Below are 25,781 nucleotides of genomic sequence, written 5' to 3' on the forward strand. Positions count from 1 at the left end.
ACCAAAAACAAGAAAAAAAGAAGGAAAAAAAAAAAGAAAAAAAAAAAGAGTAAGCCCAATTCTTATTCTCCATCCAATTAGGTAATGTAATTACAAGACACTGGGTGATGAAGCAGCACCACCAGGTCCTGACAATTGCCTCAGTTAAGACAAAGCAGCATTCAGCTTACTAATTGAAGGGCTTTTCATGTGATTGACCTGCCTGTGGTAAAAATATTACATGACACTCAAATGGTGGGATTTATGTTCTTCTTAATTTAGTTTCTTGGTCATTAATATTGCATTAATGACAGGGGTCTGGAATGTAATTGGAAGGAATGTAACAGATTAGCTTGCTTATTCACCAGAACACCATCCAGCAGAGTGCCCTGTGCATAGCTACTTATAAAATAGACCTTAAAGAAAAAGGCTAACATTTTCAAATAAATCACAGGGATCATAAAGAGCCCCATGTTACCAGTGCCTGCTAGAACATCAAGTTAAAGCACTCCGTTTCATCCTTGTGGCTGAAAGTGTAAGACACTGAGGAGACCACAGCACTTCACATGGCTGAAATAGTGGTCATTTATCCCTGTTAGAAAACCATTACATGCAGTTCGGCCAGACTGCATCTTCCAAAACTCTTCCCCTGAGAACCTTAATAGTTCTGGGTCAGAAGCAAACTGTTGCTTTTTGTTCCAGATTAGTCAGATGGGACACGCTTACCAGCACTTGCAACAAATGTCTCTGGCATTAGGTACTATCACCATTCCCTACCTGAGATGTGCGAAGACAACCATAACATGATCACAAAAATAGGGATGGGGAGAACTACAGTGTATTTTTGCAACTGTGGAAACAAGGCAAGCTGCTTGACACAAGAACTTTTCAAATACTAACAGCTGGAATATGGCCTGGTGTACACAATACTAAAGAATATTAAAAGGCAGTAACAGGCTGCTGTGTTCCAGCCACAGATGAGTCCCAAGAGAAGACTGAATCCAAGGAACCCAGAGATAAACAGACACCAGACTTTTCAGAACAAATGGTTACAGGTAACACTATTATTATTTGGTTACAGGTAACACTAACACCTCCACCTTCACTGATATCTATAGAAACACGTGAGATCTAACCGCATTTACCCTATGGGCTGTCTTGGCTCAAACACTCCTTGGTTTGGATCAGCTCTTAAACCAAAATTCAGTCAAATCCAGCAGATGTTTCTGCTTCTTGGAGAGCACAACCCCACGTTCCTACCCCTGAAACTGCAGAAACGATGATTTCTCAGCACCCTTTGAAAGAAGCATCACCCCACCGACTGAGACATTCTGGTGTGAATGTTTTGCCCTAAGTATATGCATTTTCAAGGGTAGAACAAGTTTGGAGAGTCCATGAAGAGGTTTAAATGAAGTGACCACGAACAAATTTGTAGTCTCAGGAACTTTCCCTGTGCTGTTGGTTCTACTGATTCTTGGCATGTTTTATTTTGCATGTGCTAAAATTTTAAGTACACCGGGAGGCCAGACCTTTTAGGCAACTTTGCTGAAAAACCATCCAAAAGATTCCAAACTCTGAATTTTTTTCTTTCTGCATTCATGTTTCACACTTCTCTGGCTCACTGACTCAATCAAGATCCAGAAGCATCCAAGTGCTGTGAGGAATGCTGAATTTGCAGTAAGTTTGGCTTACATCTGAGAGACGTCTCATTTTTTAGCATCAGATTTCCAGAGAGAAACTGGTGCATCTACCAATTCCTTCTACCTAGCAGCTTCTCCCTACTCATGATCTTTGAAGAGCTGTTGTTGAAGCATTATTAATTGGCAAGGTTTTGTCATGCTGTAGCTTCATTTCATTCTCTAAATCCAGCCTATTTGACAAAATGACAATCCTTTTTAACTATATTAAATGCATTTGCATGTTTTGTCACTATCCTCTCACAAGACTTGGTCAATCATGTTTTCAGACATGATGATCAGCACCATTCCCAGGGATTTCCAGCTCAAAATCTACTACATGGCTTTGAGATTAGTACTCTAATTCAATGTTATCTGAATTGCAAATGCAGTGTTTTGTGTAGCATGTGAACTTTATGAATTTAAAAGAAACGTCTATACTCCAAAAGACTAATGTAGCACCTGGTACAATAATATATTTCCCATCTTCACACTATTTGCACGTTTCTCAGAACACAATGGTCCTTTTTTCAGCCTTTGTGTGTGACCCGGGTGGCCGCATTACGTGTGCCGTTGAAGAAGCACTTACACTGCCTCTAGTATGACTGAAGCTTTTGTAGCTGTAGGCAACCAAGAGCTCAAGTAAAGAAAGGCTCAAATCCATACTTTTGCATCTGAACGCAAGCCAGAGGCTGAACAACACTCCCTCTCTCTTGCACCCTGTTTTTCAGGACGATATGCACAACCTTCAAGAACCACCAAGGCCCTGCTAATACAAAGTTGTTGCCAGGCTTCGTAATGAGCCTAAACCTGGGTTGAATGCACTGTTTTCTTTGTGAGGCATCATTAACCAAACCCTCCTGAAGCATCATGCTTCTTTTCAAGCCAGCCTCAAGAACACAAGCCATAAGCTGCCTTATTTACATCCACGTCGGCTTGCAGCCTTAAACAAACGGTAATGCTTCTCCAGACCCATATCCGAACATCCCAGCAAAGCACACCACCAACTTGGCATCTCCTCGATACCCTCAATACACAGTTACCTAGGAAGCTTATTTCCAAAGGAAATTGCTTTGCCTTCTGCACTTGTTTGACCAAGGCAGGCTTTCCCACTACTGAAGCAACTATGCAGCAGTGGAGCACCGCATCAGGAATGGCTTGTGTTCCTCAGATCACAACTACTGCTGCAAGGATCCCGTTAAGCTGATAGGAAATTTTATAATTCCTTACTTGATATTTTAACATTTGCTTGGAAACTTACAAGCAGCATTACTTACTTTCTTTTTTTAATTTATTTCCTCCCCCCACCCCAGCCGATTCAATTCCAGTCTATTTAAGGAGCATTTTCCCTTTCTTCCATTCCTCGGATGTTTTGAATGAGGCTGAGCATAAGATGCTGTAATAATTATTTACAAAGCATAATGCTGAAGCCTTATAGGGTCTTCCAGTAAGACAGAGTTGAAGCAATAAGACGTCCTTTTTGTGTTCCATCAGCATGCTCTGGGGTTAGGCCTCTGCTGCAGTATGACAAGTAGAATATACACTTTAATAGACAACACAAGAAGAAGGAACGCTTCCAAGACACACACAGCCTGGCAATGAAATAAATATGCCTTCTTCCCTCTGCCTCCTCAGCAAATAAGTGACCCAGGTGAGATTTCCTACTCAGGCACAATAAAAGCAGGACAGGCAGGATGATAGTTACAGGCAGGCGTTGCTTCCAAACCATCCATTAACTGACATAGTGGCTGAACTTTCCTATGCTTCAACCTAGAGACTATAAATTCCAGTTTCTGCATAAAAATGAGACAAAACTGTAAAGGTCTTTGGCCTGTAAAGATCTTTCATGCTGGCACCACGATCCCCAGCTGTTTTCTCTAGGCATTTTCATGATCTGATGAAACAGCATCAAATGTAAGCATATTGGTTTAAAAAGGTGTAGGGTGTGACTCAGTTCACACAAAGGCACACTAAAGTTTCCCACAGACTCCCAAAGGAAGAGCTGAATCAGAACCACAGTCACAGACCCTATGATAACGATTTCAACATCTTCCAGTAACCTAGATAACTAACGGTTGTCCAGAAAATGGGTAGGCAATTAGAGGGAGCCCTCACTGAGACCCACTGCAAATGAGCATTAAGCCGCAAGCCTATTTCTTTATACTCTCCCAGCACAAACCTCTGTCCACCTGCTCTAGAAACAGCCTGAGCTCTGAGGAACAGTCCTGACATTTTGGTGCAAATTGCTGCTTTCATTTTAATGAACTAGCAATAGAAGCCTCTGCAGCAGCACGTGTCAGTCCAGGTGAGTTATGACACTCAGCAACAGAAACATCTCTTCTTTCAGCATCCACAGTGCCTGATTCAGATATTGCATGTTTTCAGAGCAATGAATGACCCAAAAGCAGGAAGCAGTGGGCAGGAGGCACACTTAGGATCAGAACAGCACATGACTGGGATGACTGGAGAAGTTTGGGATGTGGTGCCAGACAGACCCTACCTGGGGGAAGATGGGACTTGGGGGTGTTACCTTGACAGCTCTCGGGTCCCAGAGGGGAAAGCAGAACTGATCCTGCTCCAAACACACTGCAGACAAGAAATACAATGTATGGTAGAGCTATTCCTTATGATAGTTTCTTGCAGTTCATTTTTCTTATCACATAAATAAGCTTTCTGAGTAAGCTTTGGAACTATGCTCTGTGTCTCTCCTGGTAGCCATCACCAGCTGTGTTTTCAATAACCCTTCCCAAATGCTTTACAGGTATATAGATGCAGATACCGGAGGGTAAAAAAACAACACTCAGAGCAGAAAATACACCACTTCATTTTCTAACACCTAGGAAAAGCCTCCTCATAGATTGGCTTTTGTGGGGTTGATGCTCTGAGAACACCCTAACCTGTTTTTCATTTATAGGTTCCTTTTAACAGGGACAAGTAGAAGGGGACAAGGTAGGAATATAAAGCAGCTAGGAGACAAACACATGACAGTAATCCTGTACTCCATTGCAGAAAGCTGCAACTATTTCATCTACATAAATTTTTTTCCCACCTCTTCTGTCCTAGGTCAGCAAAATCTGAGGGAACAATGAGGACCCCAGATTCAAAAGTTCAAATCATTACACGGGTCTGTGCAAGAGAAGATGTTGCTCTTACATGAGAACAGTTTCCCATACAGTATTTGATATCAGCAGTGCTGAAGATGTTAGCAGACTTGACAGATACCTGGAATCTCTTAAGACCAGCTCAGGCAATGCTTCATTATTGAAGGAAAAAGCAATACTGTATTTTTTTCCTACACCTCATGTAATCCGTATAAAAAAACCATGCAAAACAGTAGAACTTTTAAGAGTGCTGTGAATAGCACTGGGAAGGAGCAGTAGGAGCCTTCGGGGGGGGGGAGGGGGGGGGGGGGGCGGGGGGCGGAGGTTAAAGAAATGGTGCCTCTCAGTTCCCATAGAAACTCTCATACTGCCTTGTCCAGGAAGCATGGATCTCTCATACTTCCTTGTCCAGGAAGCATGGATTTTGTTACATCTTGATCTAGTCCTAGCTAGAGGTGGAGAGTCAAGTAGCCCTGAAAACACAGTTTCTCACAGCAGAACTGCTGCAGGAACCTGACAATTCCTACCTCCCAAGAGCTGCAGCTTTGGAGGTCTCATCCCCATCTCCAGCAGCGACACAGGTTTAGGTACATATAACCAGACTTGAGGCAGGCTCATTTCTTCTCCTGACGGCCAGTGCCATCCCCTGCATATTGCAGTGCATGTAAGCCTTTTGCACAGCATGTTGCTGAGAGGGGAAGCAGCTCTAAAGCTGTGGGAATTACCTTTCTTCAAAGCAATTCAAAAAAATGCTTTAAGACATATGGGAGAGGGAAAGTGAGGCAGAATCAGTCCACAAAGAATTTCATTGTGCAGTGTAAAATGGAGATGAGAACTCTTAGCCTTTCCCTCTCTTCTGGGTCTTCAGAGCCACCTAAGTCCAGCACAGCACCCTCCTTCACCCGGTACCTACTGATCCTTGGCCCCTAGCACAACAGCTCTCCTGTGGTGGTGAGGGAGCCCTGATAGCAGAGGGCAGTGGGGGAAGAATATATAGAACATATAGAAGAATATATAGATTGCTATGTCTCATCTTAACAGAGCAGAGGCAAAGCAGGAGTAGGTTACAGCTACCAGGTGGTGCAGCAGGGCACTACACCAGCATTATATGTACAGCCATAAGAGCAGCACTTAGTAATTTGACTGTTGACACCACTGGCAGATAGAACAGCAACACTACTGTAATATATTACCCACCCTAATCTCTTCATCTGTGATAAGAGAGTATGCAGCGGACTATATTTTTCCTGAGCAGCCTAGCAAAAGGGCAAGCATGCAGAAATCCAAATGTCAGCAGCATATGCTCATCTGTAGGGTTCCAGCACCACATTAAAGGCTGGCAAAACACATCAGAGCCAAAAATCAGCCTTTGTCCATGAACTCCCCCTGTTAGTTCCAGCACCAATTTCTGTAATGGCCACACAAACTGTCAGGAATCGCCCATGAGGGAAGGGATTGAATGCGTGTGCCGCAGACTTCACAACATTGCTGGGAGAATCTCTTTTGCCTTCTTTCTAAAAGAGACTTCTGCTCAAGAATAATAGGATGGAACAGTGGGATATAAACATTCCAGTAATTCATGGTGACTTCAAAGATAACACACACGTACCCTTCTTACATACAAAGCAACAGCTTGGGGCTTTTAGTTTGTTTGCTTCTGTTTTTCAAACTGTGGATTTATCTTACACAGTGGAAGCAAAGGAACAGAAGCTGTATGTTTTATAGTACAACTTCTGCCACAGCACGTAAGGCTAAAGGCGCTTTTTATTTTTTTTTTTCCCTTAGAGTGAATCATCATGTGTAGGGGGATGGGGTTGGTTTATGTTTACATTTTTTAAAATTAACCCAGCTAACCATTTGTTTCATACTGCACATAATTCGTTACTTCTCTTTTAGCACTCCTTGAAAGACAAGCTTTGGAAATAAATACACATCTGGCAAGTCTGAAAGACAGGACTTCAGCAAGCGCTGCAGGCTAACTGGAATTCCACAGTGGACTATTTTCTTCCTCTTTCAGAGATAAAAATAATTAAAAAACCCCAAACCACTAGTAGAAACACCTATCCAGATTAACTTGCTGTGGCAGGGAAAATGTTTTACCATATTAGCTATATCAACATTTAAACAGAAATATTTATCAAGAACTGGAGGATTCAAAAGCACATTCCTGGTTTACATTGTTAATTCTTTGCTTTTCCATTTCCAAACTTTATACCATCTGCAGCTCTCATGTCTCCCAGTAAACCCACATTACCACAGCCTGGTCTGGCTGATTATTAGGTACACTTGGTCTACCAGCCCAGCGGAGCCTAACTACTTCGCAGAATACTTTGCTCATCTGTAAAACAGCATCCCTTTTACACAGAAATATGCTTTATTCAAGATATTTATATGGGAAATAGCAGTATTTCACAAGACTGGAGAACAGTCTACAACTTTCCATCTCCAAGCTCTTTCTTGCTTAAAAGAGCTTGGAGGTGGGAAGTATTTTAAAGCAAGAAGTGTGTCTGTCCACGAGGGAGAGGAGTCCTGATCTCTCAGAAGTTGAGCTAAGAGGGGTAAGAAAGCTAGCACCAAAGCAGGGTTTCATCTAAGACAAATTTCTGGCCAAAGCAGTCAGCTGTAAGAGCTATTATTATGACTAATAGATGTGGATATCCAAGCAGCCAGAAACAAACTCCCAGCCCGTGGCCTGATGGCTCCTGATAAACAAGTTGCTTCACGTAAAACTGTTCAGAAAGAGAGAAATGGTGCAACTGGGATTACAGACTCTTCCCAATGACATCCTGGGATATAAACTGGCTCAAGATGATCAGCTGCAACACAATCAGGCCTTACGCTCATCAAAATGCTATCTAGAGAAAAAAAATGGTTACTTATTAAATCAGACTTTATACTGACACAGAGGAAGACAGACACATATTCAGCTTTTGTGGATGGAAATGCATCGTGGTAAAGGAACTGCATGAAGATTGTGTACATTTCTTTGTGCTATGACTCTATACTGAGCAGCTCACTTTTTTTTTGCTGATTTATTATGGCATATGAACCAACAACCAGCAAATGTTTTCTCCAGTGCTTGCCAAAAGCCAAAAACCACACAAGGAAGGGTTTTACAGGTGAAAGTATACCAAAATTTGTGTACCCGCAGATGCAGGACTGATTAAAAGGCATGCATAAAGTGAGGTAATTTCTAACCAGGTGTCTGTACTTACAAAATACAAATTAAGATATATACACACTTTATCAGAGTTTCTATAAACAGAGTTAATCTAGAGATATGTCTAAACGTGTACCAATTTTAACTAATTTTAGATTAATGAACAAGTTTGTTAAGGAGTTTTTTAAGCAACTTTTATTTTAGTAAGTGCCGAACAGTGTTATAGAGCAGAAATGTCCAAGTATCAGAGACAAAGTGAAGGACTCATTTCTTATTTTTCTATAGAGAAAATGTGCAGTAACATAAATTATCAATTCACATTATTTGACAGAATAAAAAGTGACCTTTTCAATATTATCTCAGTCTTGTTACTTCTGATTATTTTCTTCAGCTAAATTTATCATTAGTTATTTTTAACCATGAAACCAAGTGTATTTATGGAACTAGTCTCTGATATGGTAGTTACTTGGGTTTCTTATTTTGATTTGTTTTAAATGTAATTTAAGACCTCACGAACAATAACCTAATATTTAAATATCTGATTGCCCTGTTTCTATTTTGCTATGCATGGAATTCATACATTGTTGTTTTATGTAACTATCACCTCCTATACACTCTGGAACTATCCTTAAATTTTGGTCTGACTTTCTTTTTTCCTTGTGAGAACCTATTATTTAGCTATTTACTAGCTAGTAGCAGATGAAAGATTCATTCTACATTTATTTGATGATCATTATTCCATGTTAAAAGCCCAAAGATATTTGGTAATAAATAAGTGTATTTTCGTAAGTGGTTACAAACCTTAATGCAGAGCCCTCTAGCAACTACATGTCCGCATGGTGTATACATGCAAATCCCTGTTTTATCTGCCACTTTTCAGTCAGTATCTTTTTAACCCAAACAGCATGAAATAGCATTTAGATAAAGATCTTAGATGAACCGTTTCATTGTGCTCCAATCCTTTTTTCCAGATCAAACCCCATCTCTCTGAGGTAGTGTCTCACTCCATGTTCTTTTCTTGCCACATGGGTATTTCTTTATTGAACAACTTAACAGTAGGACAGATAAGGATTAGTATGTCCTTTTCTGTATACTTGTTTGCACAATAAATTACAAATGATCTTGATATTCATTTGAATGATAGCATTTTGATTGTTTTCCTTTAAGTGTCCCAGTTTTAGGCAGGAATAAATACTACCATCACACTGCCAAAAATCTTTAGAAATTGAGTGCCTTGAGTCCACAAGCTCTGTAGCTGCTTTCTGCCTTTGTTAAGCTTCTCTTTGCATTTACAGTCCAAATTTGAACTATGCAGATGTGTACTCGATTTAATTACACAGTGATAGCATGCGTGAGGCACTAGGCACTGTCAAAATTTGAAGAAAGGCAATCCCTAGAGGCACAGTTTGCTGTTTCTACTGAATGGCTATTGTCTCTCGCCTAGTTCAGTATTTTTGCTGTCACCACATGAAGTTCTCTGCACAGTTTTTCAGAGGGCTAAGCCTGTGCCAGCTTGCTCCTTCTAACCCTGTGTTTTCATGTTGACTTGGATGTCAGTACCTATCTACTTACAGCAGTAGTCTTACTACTGCTTTTATTTGTGCCAGCAAAGAGTTTTTCATATTTCAGCTCCTAGCCCTCCTCCCTGACAAACACATTTACTGTCTTGTAAGAAAGAAAGAAAAAATGTTGAGAGAAGAGCCAGTGTTTTGCTCCTCAAATGAATCCTAGAAGACAAAGATCAGGAAAAATGCCTAGTTAGTCACTACATAAAGAAAAAAGCTGCATCAGCTCTTCTCTGACCCTTTTTCTCATTAGCACTTCAGGAATTCACCTTGTTCAGTGTGGCATGCCTTCCCAATTAGAGATCAGGCCTCCAAAAAGGATGCCAAAGCAGTAGGGATAACTAGGTGAAGCCGGGATTATTCTTACGACCTGCTGCAGCCACTGGGTAGAGCACATCCATGCAGCAGCTGCAAATTTTTCCATGATCTCCTGGAGCTGGTAACAAAAGCTGGGCATGAGACCTCTGGTTTAATAGAGAAGTCTCCTGGTAGAGTTGAGGATGGCAGTAAAGTCAGGACAGAGGGATTTTTCTCAGAATTGGTGTGGTTTTTGTCCAAGGTTGTAGTTTGGGTCCAGAGTTAGCATTGATGCAATCCAGGAGAAATTAACACAGGTCTAGCTATTTTGATCTTGTCTCTCTGCTGACTTGCAAAACATTGGGGTTTGGATTCCAAACATAATCCAGCTTTATAAACATAATTCTTTCTTTCTTTGTCTAACAACATGCCACTTCCACTCTGAGCTTCTCTATACTGATGACCATATATATGAATCCCTGAACTACTTCAGCTAGTAAGTCCAAAATCCTTAAACTGAAAATCAATTCTGAAAACAGAGATAACATCAGTCCAGTTCCACTGTTCCACTACTTGCAACTACAGGGCAGAGAGATCAATGAGAACCTGAGCATAAATGTCTGTTCGTAACATAAGAAGTGTTTATAAGTAGGTAACCCTCCTTCATAAAATGCTTCCCTCTCTGGGCTCTGATCACAGCTGCTTTTGCAGAATGTTATGAGGACGTGAAAAGAAAGAAAAGAAAAAAGCCTCTTGGCTTTAGATGGGAGATGTTACTTCTCTGGAAAGGAACCAGAACAATTTACTGAGTTAAAGGCTTCTACATTTGGCCATATGCATTTTTCTTTAGAAATGCAGCAACAATCAATCCAACATGAAAGCCAGACAGACATGTGACTTCCACTGCCCGCTTTAGGTGGAAATTCTCTTGTATTAGAAACTGTCGAGCATGTGGGTGAGCAGGAGGGAGCAGGGCGGAGAGGTTTAGTCCCTGGTTGTCATTCTTTAGGTGTGACCACAATGCTGCAATCTCTGGAACGCAGCTGGACAGAAAGGATGAGGAATGCCCCTGCCTCCCTTGGGGAAATCAGTCTGATGATGCCAGGAGCTGTGACTTGTCTCTCCAGGAATGTTGCCACCTGCAGCAATTAAACATCCTCTGTAATATGATTTAAGCAAGAGGATATTTTTCCCCAGAAACTGCCAGATCATTGTTTCCTCCAAGTGCCTCTGACAGGCAAGAAAATTAATGCAATGAGGAGTCCTCAAAATGGGGTACTGTGTCTGTCCTGAAAGCAGGTGAGGGATGCTGTGCATAGCTTGACAAAATTAAGCAAGCCTGATAACTCCATCATCAGTACCCCGGACAAATCCATCAACTAGCGTTAAAGGAGCTGAAACGACGTCCAATCTCCATGCTGTCATCCACCTTCACTGCCTTTGTTGGATAGGAAACAAAGCACATGCATAAAATCACTGCTGGATGCATTTTGTCATTCCACATGTCACGAGCAGACTTCCCAACAAACTCCAGTGGCCTTTGTTACATATCAGAAGACAAGAGAACCACTATATAGCAATGAAATTTTTTCTCCCAAGTCTTTTTTAAAACCTTTCTTTAGGATCTCCCTCAAAATTCCTCCCTTATGTCAACAGAAACTCTTGCTTAGATATGTTTCACTTGTTATTTTTTATGAATATGCATGATCAAAGAATAACAGCTCTCAGAGTCAAGGAAACACAGTTACACAGATCACAATTCACCCACAAAAGGTCAGATATGCTCTATGTTCAATACACATGAAAGGGAGACCTTCCCCTTCAGCACACTGTGATGGAAAGTTGTTTAGGAACACATTGTCCATCTTTTCAGAAAACCCTGCAAAGTGCCTTTGCAAAGATCTTACCTGTTCAGTGATGAAGGAACTTGAAAAAGTGACAGCTGACCAAAAGAAGATCCCACAGCTGAGAATGATCTTTCTGTTGAAACGGTCACCAAGGTAACCAAAGATAGGCGCTGCAACCATGAAACTACAGATGAAAACTGAAAAAGAGAGAAAAAGGAAAGAAATATTTAATAAACATCAGACCAAGAACACGAAAACTAATTTTCTGCAAGCCAAATCCTCTAGAGAACAGTTCCATTTAATTAGACATTCTGCAGCCCTGACTTAGAAAGTTGTGCAGTCTGATAGCTTTCAGAAGTCAGGGTTTCCTTAATCAAATGGGTTTTTCATTCCCAGAGAAACTTCAGGCGAGGGAACTGATATTACATTTGAAAGCACCAGCCCCTCACAGTCCACTGTGAGCTCAGAATCCAGGGATGGGCAAAACCAGGACAGAATAAATTCAGAGCTTCTGTCTAAACGGCACCAAGAAGGTAAAGTGGTGGTTAGAAGGAGCTGCACATGAACAGAAACAAGCCAAGGGCTCCTTGTTGGCTCTTGCAGCAGAGACCACGGAGAAACGGGCCACAGAGGCTGAATCTCTTTCATCCTTCCTAGCAGTATTTTAAGGCAACCACGCAACAGTGAGGAAAAACAGTAAACACTACTATCATCCTACTGGCACCACCTCTGTCCTTAGAAAACTCCTGTCTCCTCACTATGTCCTTTCACCAGCACCGAACTTGTATTTAAATCCACCACTGAGTAGCAGTTTCACTAAAAGAAAGAAATATAACCTACAAAGCTCTAACAGGCCAGGGATGTCCTCATCTGAAAGCCTACAAGTTCACCTTTCCTGTTTGCTTCCCCAAAAAATCTCCCAAAGCATTAACCCAAGACCTTCTGTCACGTAGGAATGAGGCTCATGATAAAATAACCTCTGCAAAATCTCCTCGACTTCAGAGTTCACTCCTCCAGTCTAGCTCCAGTTTGGCCAGTGACACCACTGAGGACACCTGAAATGAGGCAATCACACCATATTCACGATTCACTTGGAACTTGGCAGAAATAGCCATGTTTTGAGCTGATTTATACCTGGTTTTTGTCTGTCCACATTAGAGACCTGCATGAAAGCAACGACATCAATTTTACTGCTATGTAGTATAAACTTTTCGACTTTCACTGACTGTCTCAGGTTCAGCAAACCCAGAAGGATTTGGGGGGGACACTAGAATACCTGGAGATCCCTCTTAAGTTGCAGAGTTACGTCTCTCATTAATTACTGGGTAGTTCTTGGAAGGCAGGGTGGGCTTTTGGTATTGTCTAGGCCCAGCCAATCTACTTTTAATTGTATAAAAGGGGGTGGGTGGGATAGAATAGGAAAAAAAGAGGCAAGAGCAAAGGGCACACACCCTTTTGGTTGGAATGTGTGCATAAAATTATAGTGGTTAAGACTCAAATGATGAATTTTTCATGGATAATGATATACGATAGCTCAAAAACATGCCGCATGCTGAATTATGAAATGATCTAAATGTCTCTTTTTTTTTTTTAGCATATTACGATGTCAAAGCTGCTTTATAAATAATACATATCCATTTGCATCTATATTTTGTGAGACATGATTGTGCATATATCAGTTTTGCACTGTGGTATTTGATCAAAATTACAGATTCACTCTTTTTACATTTAGAGTAAAATAAATGGAGATACTACAGAAATGTTAAGACATGTGAAGAGGCACATGCAGCCCTGGATCACACGTATTTCAATAGTAACGCTATGAACAAGGCTGCTGTTAAGCTAGCACATAAACCCTATGGGTAGACGGGATGCTCGTTTCCTGCATCTATCCCCAAATCCTTGTGCAAACAAAACCTGTTGAATAAACCTACGAGCACTTACACCGTGCTTTCGTCTCCTGTGTTTTACAGAAACCCCACACAACTAGTCTGAAACGCAGCTTAGCACTCCATCCCCAGGAAACCAGCCCCCATGGAGGTCGGGGGGGCTGCTACGTTTTAGGAAGGCCAGGCAGTGCTGCTGCCCCATCCCTGCAGCGCGCACGCTCCCAGTGCAGAGCACCAGCTTTGCCAGACAGGATTGGTGCACGGCTCCAGCACCATGCAGGCTCCCACCTCCTGCTCAGCTGGTGCACGCAATGCTTGGCATAGCCCAGGGCGCCATGCTCTGCCGACCCTGGCTCCCTGCTCAGTGGCAGGACACAGCCTGCCTGGGTGAATGCTCTCTCTCCCACGCAGGGGCATTTTGTCATCTCGCCCACCCCTGCAGCACAGTCCAGCTCCCCGAGCTGCACAGCCCTGAAAGCCTCGATCTCCAAGGAGCTTGGCTCTAGTAAAGCAGAAGGGGCTTACAAATCTCTGCTCTACAAGGTACATCTGCACTGGCCCCGGTCCAACAAGGCACTTAAGCACATGCTTATATTAAGCACTTTGGAGTCATCAATTCCATGATTAAGTGCTTTCCTGAATTAACACCAAAGTGCCTGGCACCTTGCAAAGCTGGTGCAGCAGCCTGGCATGAAGGATGTGTGACTGTTTATTGGGAATGAGAAACAGAAAATTACTCTGACTCGTACAGAGCAGTGTGCCCATTGCAATTTGACCTTACCCTTGGAAGGACGCTGAAATTCATTCATCTCCAAATCAGATATTCTGCTATTTTTACAATGTAAAAAGACATGAAGCTAAAAATGCTCCCAAGGGAAAATTAGATACAGCCAAGTCAGCATCCCACCATTTCAAATATTGAAAAACCTGATTAATTAAACTTTGAGACAAGGGGGTGTGATCCAAAATTCACATTAATCAGTAGGATTATTAGCTTCCATGACCTCTGGATCACAAATGCAATGTTTAATTCTGGAATTTGGGCAAAATCAGCCAAAAAGCACAAACCTCCTCTTTGGAATAAAACAAACTGAAAACAAGATCATCCAATGCCTTTCCAAGAACACACATCCTGCTGTTACTCAAATCCCTTCAGAGAAATTTATTTTTGGAAGACTCTGAACTAAGCTTTGAGCTTTGTCACAGGTAAGCAGCTGACTTGACAGTTCCACAAGGTGTAAAATGGAAGGACAACAGAACCTAATAAATAATAGCTAATGGAACACAGCTGTCATAATAATAAATGCAATTTATATCAGAGTATTTATGACCCAAATATGCATCAGAGCATTGATTGATTGAAATAAATGCAGAATATGATGGCTGTGTGGTCTGTCAAAAGGATCTGCCTGTTACAGGCATTTCGCATGAATCAATTTTTGCAATTACTCCTGCAAATGACAGACAAGACTCTTGAACGAGAGGCTGGGTTGGCAGAATAGACTTGAATGAATCTAGGGCACATTACCAGGTGAGGTGGAAACCTCAGTTACTCTAGATCAGGAGTTGAGGTTCTGCGACAGCTAAACACCACAAAGGGCAGATCTTACCCAGGCGACAGAAAACTGCCAACACATTCAGTTGGAGAGAGGGGCAGCAGAAACGTGAATAATTTGTAAACACAGCCTCAGCATAAGGCAGAGGGGTGCCTTCCAGTGATGGAGCCTGGCACCCATGCCTCTATCTTCCTGCCTGGCTCCTCTCCCCTCTTCCACAGCATTTTCTGCTCCTTGCACTCACCTACTCCCCTATTAACACCGAAGTGGCACCACAGCAGCTGCTGCTTCAGCTCAACCCACTGCCACAAATCTTTTCTATCAGGAGAACGCGGTGACAGAGGCTGATACTTCGTTTGCCTCTTCCCAATCAACAGCTCCTTTTCCCATTTACACTTAAAGCCATTTCAGAATATTACCAAGTCTTGAAGAGCTGTACAGTGCAAGCCAGGGCAGAGTCAGAAATCCACTGGGATTTAGGATGAGCTACTGAAAAGGTAGTGATTGCATTCAGAGCAGCTGTGAGCAGGTATAGCAACGTCAGTCACCATTATGTATGCCATAGAGCTAATTCCTCTTGGTAAATGATCTCCAACAGTGCCGGCAGAAGTGGCTCAGTCCCAGCACTGGGTGGAGCTGGGATACATTCTGCAGGAGCAAATTATCATGTGAGCAAAGGATGAATAAACAGACACATAATGAATGCCATCCCAGGAGGGAGGTTCTTTTAAGTACAGGTATTTTCAAAAGGAGATCCTATTTGTCTTTATACCTCCTTTGTGGCTTAGCCGCTGAAATGCCGACTGCGGTGAGAATGCAGGAAGAGTGTAATTGCCCAAACAGGACGGCTTGGTGTCTATTTCTGCTTCTGAATGCCTGTCCCACCCTTGTACAGGTGCACAAGCACCTTCGCAGCCAGCACTGCCCAGCTTTTTCTGTGCATGGCTGGAATTACAAAAATGTGCAGCATAAAATAAAGTATAAAAATCTTACACCTCCCACCCAAACTCTCACCAGAGAAGGACAGCACCCTCCTCAGCCTCTGTTGCCTACTTCATGTACTGTATCTCCAGTCATCTTTCGGGGATTATGGCCAGGGAGCTGTTACTAAGCCCACAGTTTCCCCTCTGAAGAGCTGTCTGTGTACCCAGTGGAAAAGTAAACCCCCAGACAGTGCTAGCAAAGGAGGCAAGGGGGGAGGGAGAAACTGTACTTCAACAGTCACAAAAAGCTCCTGACTACTGGAACTAGACTTCACTGCTCTTATTTTTTCTTCTCCAAACAAAAATTTACCAGCTTGAGATGACAACTGAAATGGCTCTGACCCATCAGCTATCCACCCCTTGATTCCAAAGACACTGGTGCCTCCGTCTCAGTTGCTCTTTTCTTACATGGACTGATCAGCCCTTTGTATCTCAGGGGGGCTTCTCCTGCCAGCTACATACCGGTGTAGTATAACTGAGAGGGAAGAGAGGCACTGACAGAGGTGCACACGCAGAGTCTGCTTTTCCTCAGTTACTAGAAGGCTAAGAGGATCACAGGCACCTCCAAGAAAAGATCCCTTCTTTTGGTTTTGACTTCAAGCATAGAGGGTTTATTTTTTTCCTAGCAGGAACAATGCTAGAAAGCTTCAGGTTCAGGTAAAAATAGCTCTCGCTCTCTCTCTATGCAGGGATGCTCAGCTCAGCCAGAGAAAAAAAGTGGCTATCTTTGAGCTCTGGGTCAGCATGAAACCATACATACCCGTCTAATTGAGTGCTGACAATGTGTTTGGCTCTGTGGAAGGCAAACCCAGACAGCCTCTGCCTCAAGGGACGGGCAATCCACTTAAACACAGCAAAGAACTATGTGCTGTGAGGTTGTTAATATTTTCCCAACAACAAATTTCCAAACAATGAGAACACCTAAACACCCAGCTTGCTCTGGATGGGATAATTTCCAGGTGTGTACAAGCACAATCCTGCTCTTTCTGCATAAGACACTGCCCTGCTTGGATTTGTTCAAGGCGCTTTACTCCAGGGACTTTCAGTTGTGAATGCACAATGTTTCTCAAGCTGCTTATGGGACCAGCTGCCATCTACCTGCAATAAAGGCTCTTCTAATGCCCAACCAGTCCCTCTGTTTCAAAGACATGCTTTTGCAATGCTTCTTGGTTTATTTTCATTTTCATTATAGTTTTATGCTATAATAATACTGCTCGGCACATATATACACAGCACACTTAATCACAGTGAGGCTTGGGACAATTTAGAAAGGAAGTTAAACACCATTAATTTCTACTTCAGGGCTACGGAAATTAAGATTCGGAAAAGTGACCTGCCCAGGATGAAGTACAAACATCTTGAACCCAGGCAGGTCTTCCAGCTTCATCAGTGTCCTGTTTACAAGACCGTATCTATGCTAAAGGTATTTTTGAAAGTCTACAATCAGTATTGAAAGCGATTATTTTTTTCTTACAGCACCATACAAGCCAAGCAGGAAAAAGATCCTTCCATGCTACTTAACCACTGAACTCAATAGCTCAGACCCAACATGGTGATGTGATCAAGGTAGAAGTGATACCTGACTATGCAGCAATCCAAGGCTCTGAGAAATCTCAGCAATGTGATTTAAAACATTCATCCTTTGAGAGAGATGAATTCTTACAACACAATAGGTTATACAAAATATCAGCCTTCAAATCATCATCGTCATAAACCCTGCTATAGGTACGCTGTTACATCACTCTCCGCCTGCTCTTTGTTTTACTTCATTTCTAATTCAACAGCCAACAGATGGATCATGCTACAGCATTTTGCCAAGTGCAAAACACAAGATCAGTGGGTTCCAGACTATCATGCAGACTAGAAGTTTCTGACAAGTGTGAGGAGCTTTGAAACACACCACTAGTTCCGTATGTCATGCAAAGCTGTCATATACTGACAGCACTGAGCACAGGAGCATTTAAAGAAAAAGGCTTGAGAACACACCAAATCAATTGGACTTAAGTATATAAATGTTTGGTTTGGAGGCGGCCTGTATTCTCTCCCACAGATGAAAGAGGGAATTTCATAAATGCCTCCTTGTGTGCTTGTGTCCTCAGCAAATTAACGAGGAGAAAAGCAGTGCTTTAAAAGGTGTGGACCTATTACTCACACAGTTTGTCTTTCTCTAGTATCTCTCTGTTTGGCAGGACACTCTAGATTGCGTTTCCCTCACCGTAGATGCCATTCATCAGTATTCAAGCTCCAATCTTGTCTTCTCCATAGGGAGCATATTGAACCATGAGGTGTCAGTTTTCTCCTTAGAGCAAACTGATGTAAAATATAAACAACATGTTTAGGATTACTATATACACACACAGTTGACATACACATTTACATTGAGAAGGTGGCTACTGTACAATACTGCTTAATTTCATTTGCTGTGACAAGGTCAGAACCTGATTACAGAAAAAAAAAAAAATACGAAGACATATAAGGCCCGAACACAGCTTTTCTGGCAAGTTTGTGATTGACTCAACAATACACAAGATGCAGCCCCAAGAAGAATTCAGTACTGATAATTCCACCCCTTTTCCAGGGGTTCTTCCAGGATTAGCCCTTATATTCCCAGCAAAGGATATCCTGAAGGCTTGCCTTGTTTACCTTAACCAACAAGAATAATTGCTTCAGTGGGAATTGCTGGGAAATCTAGTCCTTGGAAACAGAAAATCAGATAAGAATAGCCAGAAGACTAGCCCAGTAACACACTCATGTCACCTGAGATTTGAGAGGGACTGTGCTGGGCAAAGAGCAACCACTGTGGTCAAATATAAGTAATTGCTGTCAAAAGTGCCATATATAGAACACTACATCAGTGATCCATACAGTGGTGAGTATGGGATGTTACCGATGTGAGGCATATTTCACTTACTCTGTGCATTGCTGCATAGGGATGGAGAAATATTCCTCTCCAGTCCCAAGTGCCCAGACAAGAGCTACAAGAAATAGCTCTAACAAAAGCGAAGGCTAAAAAGGGAAACAACCCTTACACGTGAGTACTGTTGCCCACAGACTGGCAAAGACTGTGGTCCAGTGGCCGTGGCAGCTCCTTACATGAGTAAGCTTACAGCCAAAATTATTCCAGTACAAATAAACCCATGAAACATTCAGCTCAACAAATCCATCCGCAAGTACTGCTGCGTGTCCAGTAGCAGAAGGAAAACCATAGCTTTAAGATGTGAAGTACTGCCATTCTGGTCTTCGAAAGAGCCCATTTTATGGGCTGTTCAGAGAATCTGGGACAGTTTGAGCACCACCAGTGAGCAGTGACCGTAACCAGTGAGCTGCCAGCTGCTGGCTTTGGCACTGCTGCTGGCAGGCTGAGACAGGCACATGCTCATAACCAGCAGATAGAGAGAAACCAACCAATGATCAGGTACAATGCACTGCAAAGAACACAAACCCTGCCATAACGCACACTGCCTTCCACATGAACTTAAAAAGAAAGACAAACAATGTCTCCAGCCGACTTTCTGTAGACCTAAGTCAGTATCTCTGTAAAACTGATCACTCTCTGGTCCTCAGTTCTATGGTCCATAGTATATCAGCGCTCCTCCAAGAGCAGCAGTGATGCTCCACTCACTTAGGCCTCACAAATACTGCTGTAAGGCTTCAAAGTTCAAAATTTGTCTTGTTTCCTGATACAGGCAATCAGCTTTGTAAAGGCAAGGAAAAAATGGCTTTGAATTAAAAGCCCAGATGTAAAACAGCACTCAGATTTGTCACCCCTTTTTTATTAATTTCCAATATTATGTCAATTAAAGCTGCATTTAAAGATTCAGTTGTTCATATCTGGCTAATAGCTAAAGCAATTAAGTAGAATGTTATTCACAATTATTATTTCACAACCATTTCACACATCCACTGAGGTCCAATTCTGTCACGCTGTACTTCAAAATTTTTTATCTAAGTGTACAGTGGAAAAGCTACCATTTTACTCTGCTGTTCAGTCTCTCCGGATATCCAGCATATTTACTTGGAGCAGGAGCTAACTTGCTATGAGATTAAATTTTGAGCAGCTGTACACAGACAACATAATTCAACAAGAGAGGAAAAACTCAAACCCACCTTCTGCTTTTCACTTTGGGAATTACAGTGATTACATTACCATTGTTTTAAAGGGATTTGGGCAACCTGAACATCAATAAACCAGTTACTGTGTTCCTAGAGATGTGCTTCATAATACAATGCTGCAGGCAGCAATCCAAAGGAACGGTTCCAGCGTACAGCTTACAGTCCGCTGCTTCCCTTGCACCTAAACTGGTGCTTGCTTGACCCCGCTGTGAGCTGATTCTGGGAGACCAGCAGCCAGCCAGCCCTGACAAACATCTTTCAATGAAATAAATAGTGTATTTGCAGGCAGAATGCCGTCTGTGGCTACAAAGCGTGTTTGATTGGGGGATTAAAATTTACACATGAGAACATTTGAGGAGGAGCACACACCACCCCTCCCCATCAATTAAAAAAAAAATAAATCTCCACATCTGGTTCAGTTTCACAATCTCGTTCCTTACATGGTGGCCAAAAAGAGGAGGCAGGGACAGGAGGCTGTGGTGGAGTTTGCTTTCCATGGCAGTGCCATACAAAAGGCATGGAAATTATTGTCAAATACAGCATTAGCTTGCTGACATTTAGCAGCAGAACCTAGAAAATGAGCTTGTTTGTCAGTGTTTAAACTCTGCCTTTACATTTCTTACCATTTGGAAATGAATGATTAAGTAAGTCAAGGCCAGTTTTGTTTTATAGCTGCTTCCACTTTGAATTGTTTTTCTGCAAAATGCTTTTAGTGTGGTTTGATTTAGACCCCTGACCAAAGCTGATGGAAGGACTCCCACTTGACTCAGCAGGCATTAGAGCTGAGGTTTTTTGTTTAGATAGAACTGCTTATGAATCCCCAACGGCAGCAGAGATCAGAACCTCTTTACCATTAAACAGTTTTACTACTTGTAAGTTTACTGCATCCCTGTAACATAAAAGGTTATTACTGAGAAAAGTACAGAGAGCATCAAAAAGAATTGTCAAAGGGATGAAACAGGTCCTGTTACAGTAAAACTTTAAACATATTGGAAAAGAAATAACTGATGTGGGATATAGAAGAGATCTAGCACCATGAGTAGCATGGAAAAGGGGAAAACTGAATCACCTCCTCTCTTAGAAGACTGACCAGGTGGCATCAGATAAGACTGGCAGCTGCAAAATTCAAATCAAAGGAGATATTTCATGAACAAAACTTAACTACACACTGGGATTTTATCACAGGAGGCTATGGGAGCCCAGAGTTCACATTATTTCAGAACAGGCTTGGACAAAGTCCTGGGAGAATACTAATTTAAGGACTGTTAAAAATAACTCCTTGTTCAGAAAGTCCTCAGCTATCCAGCTGATAGCGTATACTAGGGAACTATCACCATAATTTTGTCCTGTTCTTTTTTGGGGTTTTTTTTCCCTATATATGTGCTAATGATCACAATCAAAGACAGTAATACACTAAAAGGACCTCTGGACTGGACTGGTACAACTATTCCCATGTTATTCTGAAAAAAAACCATAAAAAATCAGGAAGACAAAATTGCATCTGCATCATTTCTGCAGCTTGTTTAGGTAATGGCTTATTAACATGGTACTGAATTGCACCTAAAATTATTTCCAAAAGCTGGAGTGTGGTTGACAGTTAAATTTCTAAAACCACAAGTGACTTTGTCCCTGCACACGTACGCTCACAGGGTAAAGTAATGAAGTACCCAGTCAGTTAACAGCAGCTTTGTCCTCTTGCAATTTCTTCTCCATTTGACTTAACTGGTTCTGATGGAGAACTTTGCCAGTTAACTCAGTGGAGTGAAAGAGCATCATCCCTTCCTGGCTGCAGCCTTGGTGCTTACACAATGCGTGACACCAGTTGCTTTGCCATTGTGCAATCAGTTGCAGGGAAACTTCATTAACTTAGCTAGCCAATTAGGACGGATTGGTATCCATTCCGGTCAATCCTGAATTAGACATGAGATCCCAGAGGTACGGAGATTGGTCAATAGTTTTGCAGCACTGCAACATCATGAGTGACACTGCTACAAGACTGGTTTTGCCTCAACACGACTAAAATACAGCTAAAACAATCTTAGCTGCTGTTACAGAAACAGCCAGTAATCACTCCTAGCACTCATGAAAGTCTGCACCTGAAAAAAAGCAGTTTTGCTTTTCCCTTTCTGTGCAGTTTTACAGGACATTCTGCACGTGCCATCTGTCCGAAAGCTTCAATCAGAAATAAATCTCCAGCAGGGAGGAGGGCTTTCTCATCTGCCAGGAGGATGAAGAACCTGTACCCAGGGCTCAGGGCTAGAGAAAGGTGTCTTAAGAAAAGCATTTAAATAAAGACAAACCCAAAGGATCTTTATTTTATTCTATATAAACAGGTGGCCAGAAGCAAGCTGCTTTCCTTAGGGCAAGAACGGTTATGTGCACTTTTGCTCACAAAGCCTTTTTGACCACAGCGTGCATTTAAACACACCAAGAAATGACAGCCTAAAGCTGATAATGCAGAATAATCTAAATCCCTTGATCCTTGAAATCTGCATGAGTACCATGAATTAGATTTAACAAGCAATACAATATTTTAAATCTGTTATTCTCTTAATAGGATGACAGATCATTTGTATTTCATACAAACAGAAATAATGTTCCTTGTTTCCTATTTGAGATAGAGGGACTGTTTTCATCCTAAAATAAGGTTTACATCCTACTTTACAACTGCACCACTAATCCTACGTTTCACCTTAACTAACATTTTGATTTCCAATAATTAACTAGTGTGCAACAGAAGTTATTCAGTCTCAAAAAGAAATCAACCCGAAAACCTACTTCTTGCAGCAATAGAGAATAGGAGAGTGACACTTTGAAAGTACAGTGTATTACTAACAAATTCTTTGCTACACATATTTTACCAACAGCAGCAGCTTCCTAAGAAAAACAATGCAGTAGGAAGTGCTTCCCCTTCTCTTTAGAGTGGAATCCAGAGCTTCTCATGACATGGTACTCACAGAAACTTGCTAAAAGAAATGTTCATCTGACATATTCTTGTTCCAGAGCCTTTGTCAGCCTTCAGGTTGGTTTGTTTGTTTTTAAAAGAGAATTCACAAGTAAACGACTGCTCTGCATTAGGAATGCCTTGCTAAGCTCTACACACAAGCTCCTAATAGCTGCTGGTTGCACTTACAAAGCAGGAGAAACCCTGTAGTAACCATTTACTTCATAAATATGCCATACAAACAGCTAGGGCACAGGATAGAGCTAACCCCATTACAGTGCCATTACAGGGCGAGGGATTTGGGCAAGGCTGGTGCACAGACACTGGCTTTGCTACTGGTCTTGGCCAGAAGGAGACCCTCAGCCATCTCCTGCTACTAAGGCAGCAAGCCCGGCGGGGGGATTTTGCAGCTGTCAGCCCTGGGGGCTCTGCCGGTGGCAATGGAGGGGATGCTGAGAGCGGCAAGGAAAGGCTACATCAAAGCCTTGCAAATCCACATTCTGCTTTGGGAATAGCGAGGGGCCACACTTCTTTGCTGACATCCTCCCCAGGCAGCCAGTGGGACTGACTGATTTCTTTTTAATTATTATTACAGTTCTTTAGGGGGCTGTTGTATCATCCATAGTGGGCTTGGCAAAACACATGCTCCCTCTTTTGAAGGGAAAAAGGCCACAGTCTCATTTTAATTATGCAACTGGTTATCAACTAACACAGCACTGACAACCTCATTACAAACATTTTCTGCTCTGGCCAGGACAGAAGTACTTTGCTCTCAAGCTTAAAAGTCTTAAATGTCTGTCAACATCCACCAAAGTTGTCCTAAAGAGAACTGAAACCGAAGACATATCTGGAGATTACATGTTCCAGAAAGCATGTAAACATGTGGCAGAGGGACAGGAAACACTTGGGGGTGAATGGGAGACCCCCAAGGCACTTCAGATCCTGCTCCGTGTTATCTCTGAAGTGCAGGAGCAGAGCACCGAAGTCTGGACAGGGAAGGACAAGGAATCATATTCACAACCTGTGTTTGTACACGTGCAAATAAAAGTGTGTTGGGGTTTGGAAGCAAATTTTCACACCACTCTTCTGCAAAATTGTTACCTTTCCAACTCAAGCCATACACCTTCAAGAGTGCTTTTAGCAGATCAGTAGAATGGCATCTTCTGAAATTAATAAAACCTCAATAACTAAGACAATTATCAGTCTGAAGGGGAAAAAATGCTGATTCATCTCTGTGTATTGTAGCTAACGTCCTTCACAGAGGTCAGTTCAGATCTAAATTTCTAAACAGACTAACTTCAAGAAGATGTTTGAAATACCTGATTTTTATTCACTTGCTCTAAGATGCAGGCAGCACCAACAAGGGGTATTGCTCTTAAAAACCTGCCATCTGCAGCCTTATGCTAATTCACTTTTTAAGGAACAGAAATCACTGTGGAATGGGAATATGCTAAAATCCACAGAAGATATGGATGTAAAAGCCATCATGGGTAATTGCTTTTTTTGATGCCAATCCAGCAGCCTGGGATTCTTATTTTCCACAAAGTTTTTCCTCCAACTTTCCCCCCTCCCAGGGATGTTAATGCTTGGTATAGATAGCTTCACATTTATTTGTGGAGGAAACATATAAATTTCATAACAGCACCCACCAAACCCTTCTAAAAAGCTGCTTGCTGGTCACGGAGGGAATGTCAGTATTTTGTCCTGCTCAGTTGTCTATCTTTTTCTGAGTTGCCTGTAAGATAGAACAGTGTCTCATGCAATGACAGCTCTTGCTCTACAAGCCACCACCTATTAGGGATGGGACCAAAACCATACTAATTTTACAGAGGAAATTTCTTTAGTGCTGACTGGGTTTCAATTCAAAGCAGCAACACAGGCGGTGAGAAAACCATCTCTCAATGGAATCTCACAGTTTCTCCTTAACAGCCGTGTCCATCTTTCTGCCTAAGGCATTGGCAGTGAATAAATAATAACAAGTCTCCCAGTAAAAGATCTTTCATGTAACCTCAGGAGACCACTTCATAAGAGCACGAGAACAATGGCAACAGATCAGAAAACCATGTAGTCTTGCATCCTGTCTGTGACAGTGACAGCCATCAGATCCTTCTGAGGAAAGTACACAAAATTCCTACACAGGCAGCTGAATTACTAGAGGCTGGCTTAAGCCTTCCCAAGAATTATAATGTGTTATCCACATAAAGATCTGGTCTTTCAAGATCTGGCCCTGACAACACTCCTGGTGGCATTCATTTCCACACGCTAACTGCTCGCTGATAAATTTTTGGAGTGCTTTCCAGCAAACTGACCCGTACTGACTGTTTCTGCATTACGAGCAAAACAGACGAAAAACACACACCCTGCCTTTTCAAGAGGTTTGTACTTTATGTGCTTTTATAGTACGCCCCTCCCCCCCTTATTTTTAAGAGCCAGCAAATTAATAATACAGATTATCTTTAAAACTACTCTGTAACAAGGAAGTGAAGGGTGTGCATGTGAAGACAAAATGTGAGGACACGTTTGGGCGGGCTGGCTGAACTGAATGAGACACGTTGGCCAAGAGTGTCCTGCGTGTTGATGCATTTGCTGTCTGGTTTCATTATAAGTCACAAATTCTCTAAAAGACAAGGAAGGACCCCTCTGTGCTTTCACCCTGCACCCTGAACTAATC

At 42.1% G+C, this 25,781-nt stretch overlaps 1 protein-coding gene across 3 annotated transcripts in view; it reads right to left on the reverse strand.

Annotated features, from left to right (window-relative positions):
- SPNS2 (SPNS lysolipid transporter 2, sphingosine-1-phosphate) overlaps positions 1-25,781 on the reverse strand; it is a 143,172-nt gene that overhangs the window by 64,641 nt on the left and 52,750 nt on the right. For all 3 annotated transcript variants that reach the window (XR_013923671.1, XM_080364992.1, XM_080364991.1), the window contains exon 3: positions 11,686-11,822. Coding sequence is in view for 2 of the 3 variants with exons in the window: in XM_080364992.1 (XP_080221118.1) it covers positions 11,686-11,822 (137 nt within the window). In the remaining variant the exon portion in view is untranslated. The remainder of the gene's footprint in view (positions 1-11,685; positions 11,823-25,781) is intronic.

This window comes from Falco punctatus (assembly GCF_963210335.1).
Source record: "Falco punctatus genome assembly, chromosome: 1".
In the NCBI taxonomy this organism is placed as follows: domain Eukaryota; kingdom Metazoa; phylum Chordata; class Aves; order Falconiformes; family Falconidae; genus Falco; species Falco punctatus.